A 17,283-nucleotide genomic window follows, 5' to 3' on the forward strand; every position below is an offset into this window, starting at 1 on the left:
ACGCTGCCCTCAGGGCCGCCTCAGCGGGCGGGACATGGTGGGGACGCCCCCGGGGGTCGGCCTGAGGACGAGCGGCGGTGCCGCCGGCCCGTCCCGCCCCGCTGCGCCATGGCCGTGCGCATCTTCTGCAACTCCTGCCTGTGCGAGCCCCGCAGCCCCACGCCGCGGTTCTGCCTCACCAACTGCGGCCACGTTTTCTGTGAGGTTTGCCTGCAGAAAGGTAATAATGGCTGCTGGGGCGCGCCCGGCGGGGCGGGCTGTGCTGCCTGTACGCATCCGCTCAAACATAGCTATTTCTCACCCGCCGTGGAAAAAAAAACCCAAACCCTGAGCACTTCTTCGAATGTTACTGATAAGCCTTTCCAGTCCTTGCTGTTGATTCGCTTTGAGCAGTAATACTGTGTCCACCTCCAGGTGGATGTGGCTTTGAGAGCAAGCCTTGGGCACACGACAGCGATGGAGGCTCTAATAAAACTGGATTCTGGATGCTTATGATCCATAATTTTGTAAAAAAATACCCCCACAAATAGATGGCCTTCTGTTCTGACTCATTTGGGAAAAATAGTGGTTTTTCCTTAATGAAAGAGCAATTGAAAAAACGTAGGATTTGTTTAGGGTAGGTTTTGGAAGTAGTTTTAATAAGTTTTGAGGATCAGTATTGTTCCTGAAGACGTTCAGCAGCATGAGGGAAGATTGGAGATGATGTTTTGAAGCTCTTGTGTTATGTACAATTCCAGAGTTCTATTCTGGGACTCACGTGAAGCTTGGTTTTTGTAAGGGCACATGGAAGAAATGATCAATCTGTATTCCATAACTAAAAGCTTTTGACTAGATGTTTTCACAGTGTTGCTACTAAGGATAGAGGATCATAAACTGCAGCCTTTGCAGCTTGCAGGCCCCTAGAACAGGAACAACATTTTTCCTCTCTGCTCTTAATATTGTTTAGCAGAAAAACATATGAGGGATTGTGTATCTTTTTGCTGTGAATTCAGTAGTAAGGAGGTTTAAAATGTATTTAAAGATGTTTAGAAACACTGATCCTTAGAATCTTCAGAAAGGTAGTAGCTAGTGGAATTATAAATTATAAATATTGAAATAATGTGCATTTGCTATAGATATTTGCTAATATGTTTGCAGATAAAGAGTCTAAAAGTCATAAAGTTTTTTTAAAGTGATTTTATTGTTTTCTCACTGGAGGAATTCAAAAGGCAAAATTACTAATTTCTTGACATTTGGGTTTCACATATTTTGTTGGGACAACCCAACTGTGCCCCAGTCTAAAAAGCCATATATCAGATTGACTGTAAGTCATTAGTGCACTTAAGCATACATTTAATTAAACCAAGCAAGTAGTCCTATTTAAATCAAGGAAACTAAAAGTCACCTGCATTCTGTGACACTAATGATATTCATAAAATCATTTACATGAATGCTTATTTAGAGGAGTAAGACCTGATGACATTCACATATATTTTTCCTGCACAACTCAGTGTAATGGTTATAGAATCAAATTCTTTATTCATGTTTATTCATAATTCTTGTGTAACCTGCAGATTTCTTCCACAAGCTCAAGAGGTTTAGGCATCACATTATATTTACAATGTATTCAATATATTTTCAGTTTGATCTATATTTTAAATGTGTCTTTACCTTACAGGCAAAAAAGATGAATGTCTGGTCTGTAGGAGGGCTTGTCGTACCTTAGTCCTTTCAAAAGAGGTAAATCAAGGTTTACTTTTGTTGCATTACATTAATCTGTGTTTTCCTTAACAGCTAAACTATTTGCATTAAAAAGTGCTTCCTTTTTTGATTTTGCCAATTGTGACATGAATATTTACTGATAATAGGTTGCTAAACTAAGATACTTAGGCACTAGACAGCTCTATTTTTTGTTGTAAACATTCCTGTAAATTAAAGCCTATGGAAACGTTGGTTTTCAGGTACTGCTAGACTGTAAACCATTCTAAACTTCTCAAGAAATATGGCTGGTTACTGTGTAGCATCAGTGACTACTTTCAAAATGGGGAAAAATTGTTATTGATTTTGGCATTCGTACATCACAGAAAATGAACTGTAATGAATTATTTCATGCAATGGACTGAAAGCCTGCCTGATGGCTCAGCTGTGTTTTCAAGTGGATTAGGTTTTTTCCCCATTTTCTCTTAACTGTTTTCCTTGTGGCTGTGTGATTAAGAAATCTTGTTGGGAATTTTGTTATTCACTGGAGAATTAAGAGCTTTTAATTCCCTTTCTTGATTAATCATTAGGAATCTTTAATTTTGCATTTCTCCCAGGAGCAATCTTCTCTTTAGCTGATTTCATAAATAGGTTGTGAAAACATTCATATTTTTGTAGACTGATGCCTACCTAAGAGCCAATGCCTTATAAGGATAAAAGAGAAACACTAAAAACATTTAATAAAATTCAGTACAGCTAAACATGAAGGCCTCCTAGGAATCTTGCACATTGAAGAAGACAATGTTGCTAAGAAAAATTGTAACAAAACAACAAAATGCAATTATAATACAAAGGAACAATGCACACAGTAAACAAATATGAAAAAAAAAGACCAGAAAGCCCTTCATAAAAATTCTAAAGGGCATATTTTAATATGCTTTCAATATCAACATATTCATGCTGCAAACATTGTTATTAATTTCAGTCAAAGAATAATTTAAGTTGTTGAGGACCTCTGAAGGTCATCTTGTTCAACACCTTGCTCCAAACAATGTTGATTTTTAAGTTACATCTGTCTTAAATTGCACCATTTCAGCAGAACTTGATAATTTACTTCAAAAGCACAGAAGGAATATAAAAATGCAATGATTGGGATACTAACAAAAATATTAGATGTTTCATTAGAACCTGCCACTGCTCTGGAGGGCTGGAGGGAAGCAAATTACCATATTCTTTAAAAAAGACATTAATGATGATTGCTTATCCTTGATTAAGAACAGATAAAATGATTGGAATGATAATTAAAGATGCATATAAAAAAGTCATGGCTCTATAATTCAGGAACCTGAGTGGAAATATACCTGGTAAGCTTTATGAGCTTGATGCTATGGAAGAATTCCCAATGAGAGGAGGTCCTATAAATGTGTTAGAAGCCCTAATTAAATTGTATGTTGGGGTAATCAGCATGTACACATTAAATATTCTCATCTTTACAGTAATGCATTCTTGTCACCTTTATGTCTTCCTTCTGTGTCTCATGATCCCCACTTGCTCTTCCCCAGAGGATGGTTAAGTGTTACAATAAATCAGGTTCTGGCTGTTCAGTATTTCAGAATATCAAAGGAACATCTGCTACTCCTCCATGCAGCAGATAAAATATAAACAGAGTTACACAAATCTTTATTTGAAAGAGTTTTTATATCAACATGAAGCTGGTTGGGTTTTATTTTTTTCAAATCTGATAAGTACTTAAACCAAGATCATTGCTTTGATAGAACCCTAAATGGATTGCAAGAGCTTGGTTCCTATGAATGTATTTCATTTAAAGAAGCTGAATATATTTTTATTAATATCTTAAGTTTTCAAGATGGAATATTATTGTATTGCTTATATTTTCTTTACTGAAATACAATAGGTAGATTAACTGTGCTGTCTGCATTTCTCCATCTGTCAGCTGGAAGTTTTTGAATCTTTAGCTACTGTCAACCAAATTCAAAATTACAGAGGAAGTCCCAAATACAATTACTTACCTTCTGTGAGTTCTGTAAGAGTTAGTAGCTGGGGAAAGCAAGAAAAAGCAGTTTTCCTAAAGCATGCACAGCTCTGATTAAAAGACACAAGTCATAAAATATTTTAAAAATTCAACAATTAGGTAAAGGCTCTTTCCTTATTCTGGGATAATATTCTGCTGCCCAGTGGGCAGGGAGAGACAAAGGGATCCCAGTCAGCATTGGAACTCTTCTGAAAAAAGGACTTTGAAACAAAACTGATTGTGGGGTGCATCCCAGGTGGCTGGGAATGGTAAGAGCAAAAAAGCCTGGAAAGGGGCTGCCAGAAACGTGGCTGTTGGTGTGAATGCAATGCCTGTTGCAAGGGCCACAGATCCTCCTTGAATGTCCTCTGGACACTGGTACTATCTTAATCACTATAAGTATATATGTGGGTAATATATTTAAACAAAATCCCAGTGTTTTCCAGATGGTTGATAAGGCCATTAAAGAAAACTAGGCTTATTTTCAATTTCTGCATTATCCTTCTCTAATCTGTCAATTTTTTAATTTATATTCATCAGTCAATTTAAGAAACACTTTACAAAAGACTTTAATATGACTTGCTAATAAAAATGCTAACCTTGGTATATTTTCATTTCTTCATAGACAAGTGCTGATATTCAATCACTGTTCATGCCAGTAGACGTGTTAAGCAAGAAATATTCAAAAGAAATATCACAGGTGAATCTGCCTTTAAACTTTTTAACTCTATAAAATAATCAGCAGCTCCTACTGATTTTTATGTGAATGGGAAAAGTGAATGAGTGAATGCTTGAAAAATTAATGTATGCCCATTACCATCTTTACTTCCTTAATTCCACAGTTTCTGAGTTCTTAAGGAGACATAAATTATTCATTATGGTCACTGCTTATGTTTTCAAACTCTCTCTAAGGACCACTAGTCTGGTTATTTTAATGGTGTAAAATCACTTTCAATGCCATGCAGTGAAAAATTAGATCTTCCAGAAGCTCAAACGTGCCCAGATAGTGTGCCTTAATTATAGCAATAAAAAGTTACACAGTGAAAACCTGAGCTGGACACAGTCCTGAGCTGACTGTGCTCTCTCTCCCTTCTAATTTTTTTTTTTTTTTTGACAAAACACACCTCTTTTTTTTCCTTCCCCAGATAGATGCAGTAAATGATTCCAAGGTCATTTTCATTCCTGCTTTTTGGGAATTCCAGATAGGATTACTTTTGTCAGGCTTAGTTTCAAGTCAAGAACTTCAGTAGCTGTCTGGGTTAAATGAATGCATAAAAATTCCCTTTTTGCCTTAATTTTCTGCATCTCTTCAGCTTGGCTTTGGGACTCTGTGTCCTTGTCCCTCTCCCTGTGCATTTCAGTGGCAGTTTCAGCCTCTCCAGCAGTACATTTGTCCCTGGGCCCAGCCACAGCCCTCGCTGGCTGTTCTCATCTCCTTGGGCTGGGACTTGCTGACCTTTGGGTGATCTTCCTGATCCAGCAGAACAATAACCCAGGGGTTAAACACTAAACAATACAACAATAACCTGCTTTCTTCAGCAATGGTCATGGATTCACATTTGTGCTACCCCAGGCTTCACAGACTTTTCCAAAGCTGAGCTTGGCCATTTCCTGAGCAGTGTTCCTCCTCAGATGTAGAAGGTACACAAGGTAAAGATGAGCCCTTCCTCTGTCCTTCCATACCCACATTTTAACAGCAGGATCAGCAGTTAGTCCATAAACTGAACAAATGCAGGGAACCTGCACACCTCCAATCACATGGGAATGCAAACTTCCATAATGTGCCAAAGGAAGGCAAAAAGAGGGCTCAATCTTTCCAGGCTGAGGTAGGTTTTCTGTAGCCTGAGATAACCTGTTGGGAACATATTGAAGTGTAGTGAAGGCATTGGGGTATGTTCAGAACTTGTCCCAGTATCAAAAGATGTAAGAGCAATTTATCTAATCTCTTATCTAATCTAATATCTTGTCACTTTGGTGGGTGCTAGGAAAGCATGAGAGCAAAGCTGGATGTAGTGATACATCCTCAGAGGAGCCTCCCAGCTTTCCACAAGTCATGGCACAGGGATTTCTCAAAGTGGGATTGGTCTTCTGCGTTCAGAAGCTTTGGTGGATATTTTTCCCCACATAATTGCAAGGTTGTTTCCTGAATTTTAGCATCTACCTCATATTATGGAAGGGTGATCCACAGGTTTTTCACTGGATGATGATTATTTCATTTTTCAGGTTTTAACCTCTTAGTTTCATTTCTTACTCTTGAATTTGATTCTTGAGGAAAAAGTATCCATTCTCATGCACTATGTCTATGCTAATCAGTAGTTTTAGACTGCTGATGCATCCCTTTTTCAACTGTTTTTCAGCCATGAAGATTCATATTCTATGTGGTCATTCTTTTACTGAAGTTCTTGCATACCTCTCATTAATCTGAACTGTTTTCAGACCTACTCTGTCCTTTCTGAGATGTTTAGCAGACTCAGGATATAGGAACATGCATTTTTTAAAGGGGAATGATGATGTCCCCTATTCCATTTTAAACTACTGGTAAGATCTGATTTACTTTTTGACTGGTACTGAGCACTAAACTGACAAATTCAGGTTTCTCCTAGACCCAAGAACTCATTTCTGCATGAGTGGAGACAGCTCAGAGCCATCATTTTCTAAGTGAACATTTCTTCCATCAGTTCTTCCAAAGACACGCTGATCCTTTGATGAGTGTTCATGGGAATCTCCCAGGTCCTTCCACAGGGAATAAAATAACCATTTAACTTGGATACTCCTCTATGGGTTTATATTCTCAGAGTGTTTCTTCTTGGTTGTCTGAATTCCTACAGATTTTCTGGCAGTTTTCTTACATGTGGGAAGAAAGATTTATTAGAAGTTACTGCCTATGTTAATTTGTTCCTCAAGCTCTTGTCTTGCCTACCTTGTCATTTTTACTTTTAACTTGTCATGGTTTATGATCCTCATGTGGACACAAGAAGTGCTTACACATCACCAGACAGTGTGTCTAACAATTATTTTTTAATTAACAGGGTATTTTTACAAGGCATATTATAATTGCCAGTAAGACAGATTACTTTTTATGTTGCCATTAATTTTATGTGTTTGCTTAGCACTGATGAATAAGAAACACTGCAGCTAAACTGGCTTTCTAATGTCTTTACCTTTTTATTGAACATAGTGTTACTTAAGTGAAATAAATCTACCAGCTCTTCTGTAGGTCATATTGGATTAAATTAACTTTATAAGATTTTGTCTATCAGTGATAATAACTTACATTACTTTGGGATTTTTTTTAAAGAGGATTAAAAAAAGATATGTTAACTGCCTATAAAAGACAGAAAACTTTGAATACTGTGAAGTAGTTATTTTCCATCACTTCTTTGCTGAGGTGCATAAATGGATTATGTGCAGCTTGATATAACTGTATTTATTTTTAGGTATCAGAATTTCAAGAAAAATATCGTAAGCGTTTATTAAAACACCAGAAACAAAAGGTAACCCTAATTGTGATTTTCTAGATTTTTGTTTATGTTTGCCTTGTTACTTTGGTTTATTTTTAGAAACAATAGTAATCTATTATGGGAATACTTAGAATAATTTATCAGGATTGACTCATTACTATCATTATAAATGATAGTATATACCAGTTCTTAATTGTTTAAAGTCTGTGAGGACTCTATTAATTCTGCTTACTGTTTCTAATAAAATGTTCTAGTTGTGAGGTGGTTAAGATTAAATGGAGAATCAAAGGACAGGGAGGAAACCAATTCACTGTCTGGAGGGGAAAGTGGAACAGGTGGGGAGAGAGAGGTGCTAGAAGATAAGCACAGAGGAAAAGAAGACTAGGGGTGACAAGATAAATGAGAAGCTTGAGCAATGGGGAACAAGACTAAGGGCTAATACCCTGAATTTGGGATAGCTCAGTGTGAAGGACAGGATTAATTATTCTGTGGAGAGCAGGTACTGTATTTGTGGCTGTGCTTCTTCCTTTGTAGGTTGGAAAGCAGATTCTTTTTCATTTTTCAGCTACTTCTAAATATTTTATTAAATAGTTGGATATTTCTTTTATTTCTAAGGACATGGGATGTTGCTTAAAGCTACTTGGCAGTATTGGTGACTTGACCTGTTAGTGGGTGCCCCATGTATGAAGTGACAGAGAAAAAGCTCATGTAGATGCCCAGCTGGCATTTCATGTGTGAGGAGAGTTTCTGGTATGATTGCCATGGATAGAAAGCTTGGAAATTAGGTGTTCTGTGGCCCATTCTTTCTTCTTCTCCATGAATGCATTTTGGGATCACTCACAGTGTGCTGTGTTTTGTGTAGGTCTTTTAGGGTCCTGTCCTGCTTTCAAAGCCAGACCAGGGAGGAATCCTGATTTCATCCCCCTTCTAATCTATTGTACCAACTTCAGATGGTAAAACTGAAACCTGTAGACAAAGTAAAGCAAATATCTTAATAGAATTCAGCATAAATTGAGATGTTATCTCCAAAGAAGCTGTGGAGAGTTTTGATACTTTGTGATGGTAATTTTTTAAGTTTACTGCTGAGACATTCACTCAGCAGTGTTTGTGAAGTATTCAGGGATGGTGCTTGACCTAAGGAAGGTGTCCAGGTGACAGTACCAAAACAGTTGAAAACACAGTTGGTTGCTGCTTCAATGGCACACTGTTTTGGGTGGGTTTGTTGTTGTTTTGCCCATTCTGTGGATTGTTAGTATGTTAAAACTGCTTGCATTGGATCAGGGTCAGGAGAGGCTGGTTGTATTAAACACCATTCCAGTTTCTCATGCTTGGCTGTCTTGTTGCAGGTCCCTTTCCTTATTTCTAGTTTGTCATCTTTGTCACTGTCAACCAACAAGGTCCCATGGTCTTCATTAATCTGCTTGGCTGTTTCTGTGAGTTGTGCAAGGTATTAGGGTGCAGGTGGTGGTGGCCACTTGCTGTCCATGTTCCTGGCAGGTCGAGATGTCCTGTTATGCTAGGATCCCAAAATACTGAAAATCAAATAGTTGCTCATGTTCTTTAAGGTACTTTGGTCTTAAAATTACCCAGTCCTACAGAGCAACAGAGTAAAGTACATTCTTCCTGACTGGTTCCTTTCTTAATCAAACCTAGCTCTCATTAGGAAGGAAGAAAAAAACAGAATACCAAAAACCAGATCTTACATAAATTACATTTTTTCTCTAATCTGTTTTGCAGAGTTTTTCATCTGCAAAAAGAGCATAATATCTCCCACAAACAGTATGATTTTATAAATCAGGTAATTTTATTAAAGGATTCAAATAATAGTTTGAGAAGCATGAAAAATTAACAAGCAAATTCATAATTTGCCTTCAAATCAAAATATGAACAGTGTGAAGGATTAAGGTCACATAATGGAAATTAGGGATAAAACATAGATGCAGTATTGAGGCTATTGAGTAAATTTTTACATCCTTCATAAAATATAATATATGTTCACATAATGAAAGACTGTAAAAAATACACCTACTAGGGAGCTGCCCTAGTCTTCTTGACCTTAATATTCTTCCATTTTGCCAGCTCATAACATTTTTAATGGAGATATTTCTGGTTGTGTCTCTTAACAGAGTAGAAAAAACTTTTCACTTAGGCTTACTACAAATAGATACTGAAGTGAGCTGAATACATTTTGAATCTGAAATGAGAAATATGAGAACAATGTATTTTGTACATTTATTGGTAGCTTTTTTAGATAACTCTATATTAATCATAACAAAGCTTTTATATCAGATATGAAAAATAGGAAGCAAAAGAAAACTGTTTTTAAGCACTTTTCCTAGTATTCATTTATCCAGTATTACCAGCATACTTAAGAAAAGGTAATCAAACAAAGTCTTTAACTGCCAAAAAAGCAGATCTCTTCCAGACTGACTGTTTAATGGGTCCATAACACAGCCATAACAGCTCCAATAAATCTGAAATTGCAGTGATGTCTTAAGATTAAAACCAATAGAAAGCAGCCTTTCAACACTTTAGAATACTAGCTGGATGAAAATGAAGCTGTATATCACACAAACAGACTTTGTTTAAATCTCTGATTATCTCACAGATAGCAAAGCTGGAAGAGTCTCTCAAGAAAGTAACACAACAAATTCAACAGTTACAATGGTAAGAGGTTTAATGCAGAAAAAGTAAATGTAATCAGACAACAGTAATTTTAATTTATAAAGGAATAAAAATTCATGTTTTGTTTGCCTTCCTCGTGTTTTTACAGAAATAAATGTATAGTGATTTCTGACATCAGATCCATTTTATTCACAGTAATCAATCCTGTCAGGAAGAAATCCTTTTATTTTACAACACAATTCCATAGTTAACTCTAAAAATGAACTTTTATTAAAGTCTGTCATACAGATATTCAGTTTTAATTTTTTATTTGCAGTTACATAACCATGTTTGTGTATTTTGCAATGGACTTAATAGCATCAGCCTGGAAAATACTATGATGCCTTTCCTGGTATCTTAGCCCATTTATAAAGTTACCAGAGTTTTGTAACATGGTTCTCATTGTTTCTATTTCCAGTAAAAATTAAATTCTTGTCTCATCTTGAATTACTCTCTTTTCTCAATGTTTCAAAGTGGTAGCCAAGAGGTCACTCATCCCTCTGCTAAATGACTGATATATCTTCATCTTTTCATCTTACTTACTTCCAACATAAAGCCAAAATTGTTATTTAAATATCCTTAATAAGCCAGTTCCTGAAACCAGCATTTTAGTTACACAGATTTGATCTTTAATTGATCTTTATTCCTTTTCTGTGTTTTTTAGTACAGACTTTTCCTTGACTCTTAAATGCACATAATACTGTATTTTGCTCTCCCAGGCTGCTTGGTGTAATGTAACAAAAAGAAAAAGCCAGTATAAAGGAAACTCTGTATCTGGTGGATTATTGCAGTTTATATATTTTTATTGATTTTATGCCTCCATTTTCTTGTCTGCATCTCAAATGAATAGCATCTTGGTTATATCAATTACAAAGTTCTTACTGAATTTTAGATATTTTTTTTGAGTTCTACCTAGAGAGAAGTGTCCTAGGGCCTCTTTTTGCATGCCTAGTAAACATATTCCTCCTATTTATGATTCTTGCCAAAGGTACCAGATTTGCAAAGTTATTGTTGAATAGCATGAAAATGCCGATATTTCATTTGATAACTAGATTTCTTAAAGTTTGGTAAATACATAATTTCATGAAATTAAATGAATTTTGTGCTTAGTTATAGTTAAGAGTTGTATTTTAACATCTGTTGTTCTCCAAAGTACTCTGCCATAATATTGTGCTAAATTTGATATTGTTGGGTATATAATGAGCACTGCAAATCTTATGATGTAAAGATCAAGTTCATAGATTTACCAAATAAATTCTTACTTTGCTTCATGGCAAATAGTGTCATGTTAAAACCTGCTCCTGATGGATAAATGCTTTGATTTTTTCCTTTATTGACCAGTTAGACATGTTAACTAATCAAACCAGCTTTCAGGTTATATCTGTTGTTTCTTCTTTCCCCTGTAGTATGAAACCTCCTGAAAACACCACAGCACTGCCATTTGCCAGTACGAGCAGAAATCCATCCAGTAAGAAGTGTTGGTTTAAAATGCTAACTATAGAATAGCTGTCACTGGACAGGTATAGCTGTGTTCTAATATTAAATTTCTTAATGACTTCAGTTCCTTCAAGAAAACAGAATGTTTATTCTTCATATTCTCTTCATTCGAGTCGTCCTTCCACTTCTGAAACGTGGGTACAAACTTGTTAATTTTCAATGAAAACCTTAACTAAAATTTATACAGAAAGTAAACTTTTTGTAGTGATTTTAAAATATTTTTTTGATTTTTTTGTGTGTTTTGTTTTTGCAAACTGTTGAAATATGAAAGAACTGAGGAAAGTCTTACATGTTCAAGTGTCCATTACAGTTGTATGGATGGTGGTTACTGGAAAGAAATCTAAGGCATGATGCACCTTATTCCAAAGAACTTTGGGATGCATAGCTACATAGATGAATGCACAAATAGACAGATTAGTGAGACACTCTCCATTTACCATAGAGAAAATCTAAATTTATTGTACAGACACCTATATGTACACTGTAGTGATCTCAGGATAGATGGGATGAGCCACTCCACTAAGGCTCATTTAATTTTAAGTAAAATGAATATACAGTTTGCTGAAGCTAAAATATTTCTCTGCCTTTGACTGTGACTTCCTTTTCTACAAAAAAAACCCAGAGATTCAGACTGCCCTTGTTGTGGATACAAATGAAAAATACATAAATATGCATATTTATTCAGACAAATAGAAGAATAACAATGCTAATCATAAAATAACTTACTCTGTAAATGTCTAAACCAAAGCTCAGAATCAGTGAATAGATTTTTCTTACTGCTAGTGAGTTCTGGAATAAGTCCTAAATACTTATGTGTCTTATGCATTATGTATTATGCTTTTCCATTACTGGTCAAATTTAACATTAGAATCTAACATGATTTCAGTCTTTACAATGAAAATGTTATTTTTATTACAATGTCACACTTTGACCTTTCTTGCAAGGATGGAGGCAATGGAGATTGATCCTGTACCTTCACCAATGAGGAAAGTAAGTGTTTTTTTTTTAAAACTTGTTTATGTATAGTTACACACATATATCCTTTTGATTTCTCTTACTCTGTTAATGCTGCAAAAAATAGGATTCATCCCCCATCCCATTCAAAACCATTCTGATGTGCATGATGATTTCAGATATGCTTGATGCAGGATAGAAATCAGATGCACCCCAAAAGAAACCAAAATCAAATAAATCACAACATTAATTTCTGGAATTATATTCTCCACTAAACTTGTGATGCCAAAGTAAATGGCAAATTCTTAAAATCCCAATATTACACAAATGTCAGTGGTCTGAAAGCACCATTCAGATACCTGAGTACTCTGATACCTGAGTAGGGAATTGCAGGTTTTGAGGATACTGCTAACATGAGAATGAAGGCAGGAGCTTTTCATGGTGTTGATATCCTGGTTAGGAGAGGTAACATCCAGGAGCAGCTGCTAGCTTGCAAATGGAATGTCAGTACAGAAAACAGTGAGAGTGTCTGATAACACTTTTTATCTGAATGTGATAGGTTATATAATAAAGCTAAAATACAAATATTTCCCAACTGCCCATAGATCTTTAAAAATAGTAAAAACCTAATTCTTAGGTTTTGCATTTTAGTGCTATGACCAAAACTGACAGCAGAGAGTTCTGAAATCTGCAGGCTCTGTAGACCTTAAAAATATCTTAAAATGTCTTAGTAATTAATATGCTTATTACACTGTGGTTAATGACTTGCTGTTCATTTAGCTGGAGACACCAACTGGTCCAACAAGATTATCAGTAATAACTCCTCCACAGGGTGGACGTATGGGTGAGTAAAAGTAAACTTTGTAACTGAGTAACATTTCTGTTGTATTAGGAGGATGAATAAATTAAAATCCATACCTTAGCAATTTACTAAAAAAATTTGAATTGTGTTGAGGTGTGAGGAATTTACCATGTGGACTTCAATCCAGCAGCTGGGAAATGGTTAAAATGAAGTATGAAATGTTTTTCTAGTACATACCTCTTCTGCTCAGTAAATAATTACTTGTAACCAAACCAATTTTTGCTGAAACAACAGTTTCAAAGAAAACACTATAACTACATGTGTGATTGAACAGAACAGAAATACTTGCAATATGCATTGTTGACCCTCTGTTAAGCTTCATAATTTTGTCTATTTGGGGTTAACAGAGAGTAACATTGTCCACAATGTCATATTAAATATTACATGAAGAAAAGGGGAGAAACTTAATAGAAGTTAAAAAAATATTTAATAACAGAAGTCAGGTAGTTGAGATCAAGAATTTCTTCAAAAAGGTGATAATTTTTTTCACCTTATCACTGTTACAGGGTATAAGACATTTTACCTGCCACTACTTTTTTCCATTCCTTCATACCTTGAGCTTGGGTAACACTCAGATGTAAATAAGACATGAGTAAAAGCCTACTGGAACTGGTGCAGCCTCTTGAGAACTGTTTACTTGTGGGGACTTCCCCAGAATTCCTGATGCTTTGCAGGCCTACTGTCTGTGTGTCTCTCCCATTTTTGGTTTTACATTCAGCATGTTTCTGCAGCAGTGTGTGCTCAGGCAGGCTTTCACCTGGCTTCAGCAGTTCATAGACTCCATCTGCAGCCACATAAAGAACTTTTAGCACTCTTGTGTTTTTGCATGCTGTAAGTGTCCCAAAACAAAGACAAATGCAATTGCAATGGAAGAGGAAAAATTGCTTTTTCTATGTTATGTCTGATTTATATGCTCAGATCCTTCCTAAATCCATGGTTGCCTATAAATTTAAGCATAACAAGATAAAGAGAGCTGAGGTTAACTGGTTTTTTTTATTGTGTCTAAATATAAATAGATATTTATTAGACAGTAAAATTTTATGTAGAACAGTTATGTGTTCAGCAGATTTCAGAACTTTCACATAAAGTTTTGCAGTGGACAAGGCTGAGGGAATCAAAGTTTATGTGCAAAAGTAAGGGTAAGTGGAAACAATGATTGAATGGTGCACTAAGGAAAGTTTCCTTCTCAGAGGTGGAGGGGGCAAAAAAAGATCAGCTGAAGAACTGGGGCACTTCAGCACAGCTGTCTTGATAGTCTAATAATAGTCTAATAAATGAAAGAAGGTGAAAGAAACCACCATGTGTTTAACTGGAACAAGATTTGCAGGGATGGTGCAATATGATGTTTTTGTGACAGCTGAGCTCTCTCACTGACTATTGTAATTGTGCACCATTTTTAGTTCTTGAATGAATCAATCATGAATTTCTCCCAAATCATGCAATAAAAGTACTAATCTTTGTTTCCAAAGTTATCTCTTTTAAGTAAAATGTGTAATTCATGTTGGTCCTGTTTTCAAAAATCTGATTCCAACAGGGAGTGTATCCTACAGGACTTCTCAGATAGCTCTAATAAAGCCAAGGCAGAGTAGTGGAACAGGATCTACAAGGTAATTCAATACTTTTTCAAGAGGTTACCATCTCCTGCAAGAGAGTGAAATGTCCCCTCTGGCCTTTATTAATCTGTTTGTTCAGAGGTTATATTCTAGATCTGAAGAAGTGTTACTGTGCAGCCTGGCTATCATCTACATGAATGTTTGATTTTGGGGGAAAGTTTTATTTTGAAATCACATTTTTCAAAACTGTGCAGTTATAATCTGTGCTTCTGTAGCTATTGGCATCTGCAGTCATGGTATTCCTATAAAAAGGGGTAATTTTATAATGAAGAAGTTTAACAATGTCTCTGCTGTATCATTCTTATAAAAATCAGAGATGAAAGCACAATATCTGCACAAGGGCTGTTCTCTGAATAACCTGAACTTTTCATGCAGCCTGCAACAGGTGTTTCTGGTTTTTTATTTAAACATTGAAAATGTCTTAAACTGTGAGAATTACTAACATCAATAACTTTAAATTGTTCCAAAAAATTAAACTCTTGTTCTTTATAATCATTAAGCCAAATATATCTTCCTAGCAGAAATTTAAATATGTGTAACAAAGCACTTCTTTTCCACTTCTGATTCTATAATTGTTTTGTCAGTCTGCTTTTTGAAATATGTAAAAATATTCAGTAAGTAAAAATACCTAGACAGCAAATTGAAGTAATTTTGAAATCTTTTGTATTGTTACAGAAGTAGCCTCAAATCACATGCATGAATTAATTTCATTAACAGATCCACCCCTGTGGTGAGATTACCACATAGTTCTTGTCCATCATCATCTGGATCCCAAAGCAGTCAAAGGGGATCGTGGGCTAATTCTGATTTCAGAACCCCTCAGCTGTATCCATTTACATCACCTTCCCCACAGCTGCCTCTGTCCAGGCAGCCAATCACCATCTCTGGACTTCTGCAAAGACAACAAGGCAAGTATATTTATAAACTAGCATTTAATGCTTCCTGAAAAAAATTTTAACATAGCAGCTTAAAGAAATGAACCAAAATAAAAATGGTATTTCAGAATTGGAAATAGGCTTTCAGCAAAATATGAAAGATGTTGGTGTTTATGATTGTATTTTGCCTTGGTTTTATGTGTGGGAGGGTATCTGCTGTGAAAATGTGTTCTTGCTTCCCTTCAGAATTAGATTTTAACAGAGATTTAAATCTGATAATGTCCAAGTTTTCTGTCTCAGCTGCACATTTCTTAAAGATCTGCCTATCAAGACATCCATGTAAATGTCCACAGATCACAGTAAAAAGGGATATAGTCCAGGGTGTTATTGTTGAGTGCAACATAAAACTAGAAAAAGCAGCTGCATAAACATGAGCCCAAGGCGGGGTGGATCTGGGTAGATCACTGGGGCAGATTAATTAATAAAATCACAGAATCAGAATCATGGAATCATAGAACAGCCCTGGTCAGAAGGCACTTTGAATGGTCCAGCCCTTTTTGGGGAAGAGAAACTAGATGAGATCAGGTAGCACCCTGACCAATCACATCTTGCAAACCTAATTCTCCTTATTGTTGAGTTTGCATCACCATTGAAGTATTTTTTTAACTTATATTAAAAAGATAATTCATCTCTAAAGCACCTTTAGTCCATACTAATAAATGTGACCTTCCTACATATCCAAAGTAGTTTTGAGTTCATGAAACCAAAATAAAAATATTTTAAGAAATGAAGGCTTATAGCTTGCAAAAGCTTACATCACAATTGTTTTAATTGTGAGATTTCTGGAGGGTAATACAGTATGTGAAATAATGCATGAACCTGATAGGATCTCTAGATAATCTAGGAGAAATTAATGTTATAAAAAAGTAGCTGTATTGAACATTAGTCATAGATGCCATTTGGCTATATGATTGCAATTAACTTCAGTTCATATACAGAATAATGCTTTGGAGATTCACTTGTGTAGCTAAAATTGGAATATGGCAAAAATGCTTTTATGGAAATCCGGAGGAGCACATTTACATTCATGAAAATGGCAATGGAATAGTTTTCATCAGTTGTGTAGGTTGTTTTTTTAATTTTTGATTTACTTTTCCTTATATAAATTCCCCAAATAATTTACAAGAATGAAGCTTTACTTTAGTTTTACCATTTTTTTTCATTTGTACCTGTATTTTTATTCTAGGATCAACTAATTTAGGAGGACGTTCAGCAGAGAGATGAGCAAATATCTGTGAATTGTTTTGGTTAAGAAGCATTTGGAGAGGCACTGCATAGTCTCTGGATATCAAAGTATTTGTAACTTCCATAATATGTCAAATTGGCATAAACCAGCAAATTGTTTCAGCATGAATACTGTATTTAAAATATCACTGATCTTTCTGATTAATATCTACTGAAATTTTAGATGGGAGTACAAAATTTTCTTGTTTTTTGAAATTCTGACCTCAAATACATTGCATAAATGAAAGTCCTTCATTACCTAAGTGTTAACACAAAATCTGATGATATTTTGAATGAGCATTTTTTGCTGTGAGTGCATTGAGCTGCAGGATAAATAATTGTGCCTGTACAGTATTATAGATAG

General features: G+C 35.6%; 1 protein-coding gene across 1 annotated transcript; it reads left to right on the forward strand.

Moving 5' to 3' along the window:
• Window positions 1-108: 108 nt before the first annotated feature.
• RNF212 (ring finger protein 212) lies at window positions 109-16,919 on the forward strand. Its single transcript, XM_054633941.2, has 12 exons — window positions 109-220; window positions 1,658-1,719; window positions 4,335-4,409; window positions 7,147-7,203; window positions 9,779-9,837; window positions 11,241-11,302; window positions 11,396-11,465; window positions 12,276-12,321; window positions 13,066-13,129; window positions 14,682-14,754; window positions 15,478-15,668; window positions 16,882-16,919. Exons 1-12 carry the CDS (start codon window positions 109-111, stop codon window positions 16,917-16,919), a joined length of 909 nt encoding a protein of 302 aa, XP_054489916.2.
• The last annotated feature ends 364 nt before the right edge of the window (window positions 16,920-17,283 follow it).

The sequence above is a fragment of the Agelaius phoeniceus genome, chromosome 4, assembly GCF_051311805.1.
Source record: "Agelaius phoeniceus isolate bAgePho1 chromosome 4, bAgePho1.hap1, whole genome shotgun sequence".
NCBI lineage: Eukaryota > Metazoa > Chordata > Aves > Passeriformes > Icteridae > Agelaius > Agelaius phoeniceus.

Bases quoted from the DNA above. Each gene is read 5' to 3' on its own strand.
- RNF212 (XM_054633941.2), top strand. From the start codon at position 109: ATGGCCGTGCGCATCTTCTGCAACTCCTGCCTGTGCGAGCCCCGCAGC. The intron at 1,720-4,334 runs GTAAATCAAGGT...ATTTCTTCATAG, and splicing joins CCTTAGTCCTTTCAAAAGAG to ACAAGTGCTGATATTCAATC. The intron at 15,669-16,881 runs GCAAGTATATTT...TTTTTATTCTAG, and splicing joins ACTTCTGCAAAGACAACAAG to GATCAACTAATTTAGGAGGA.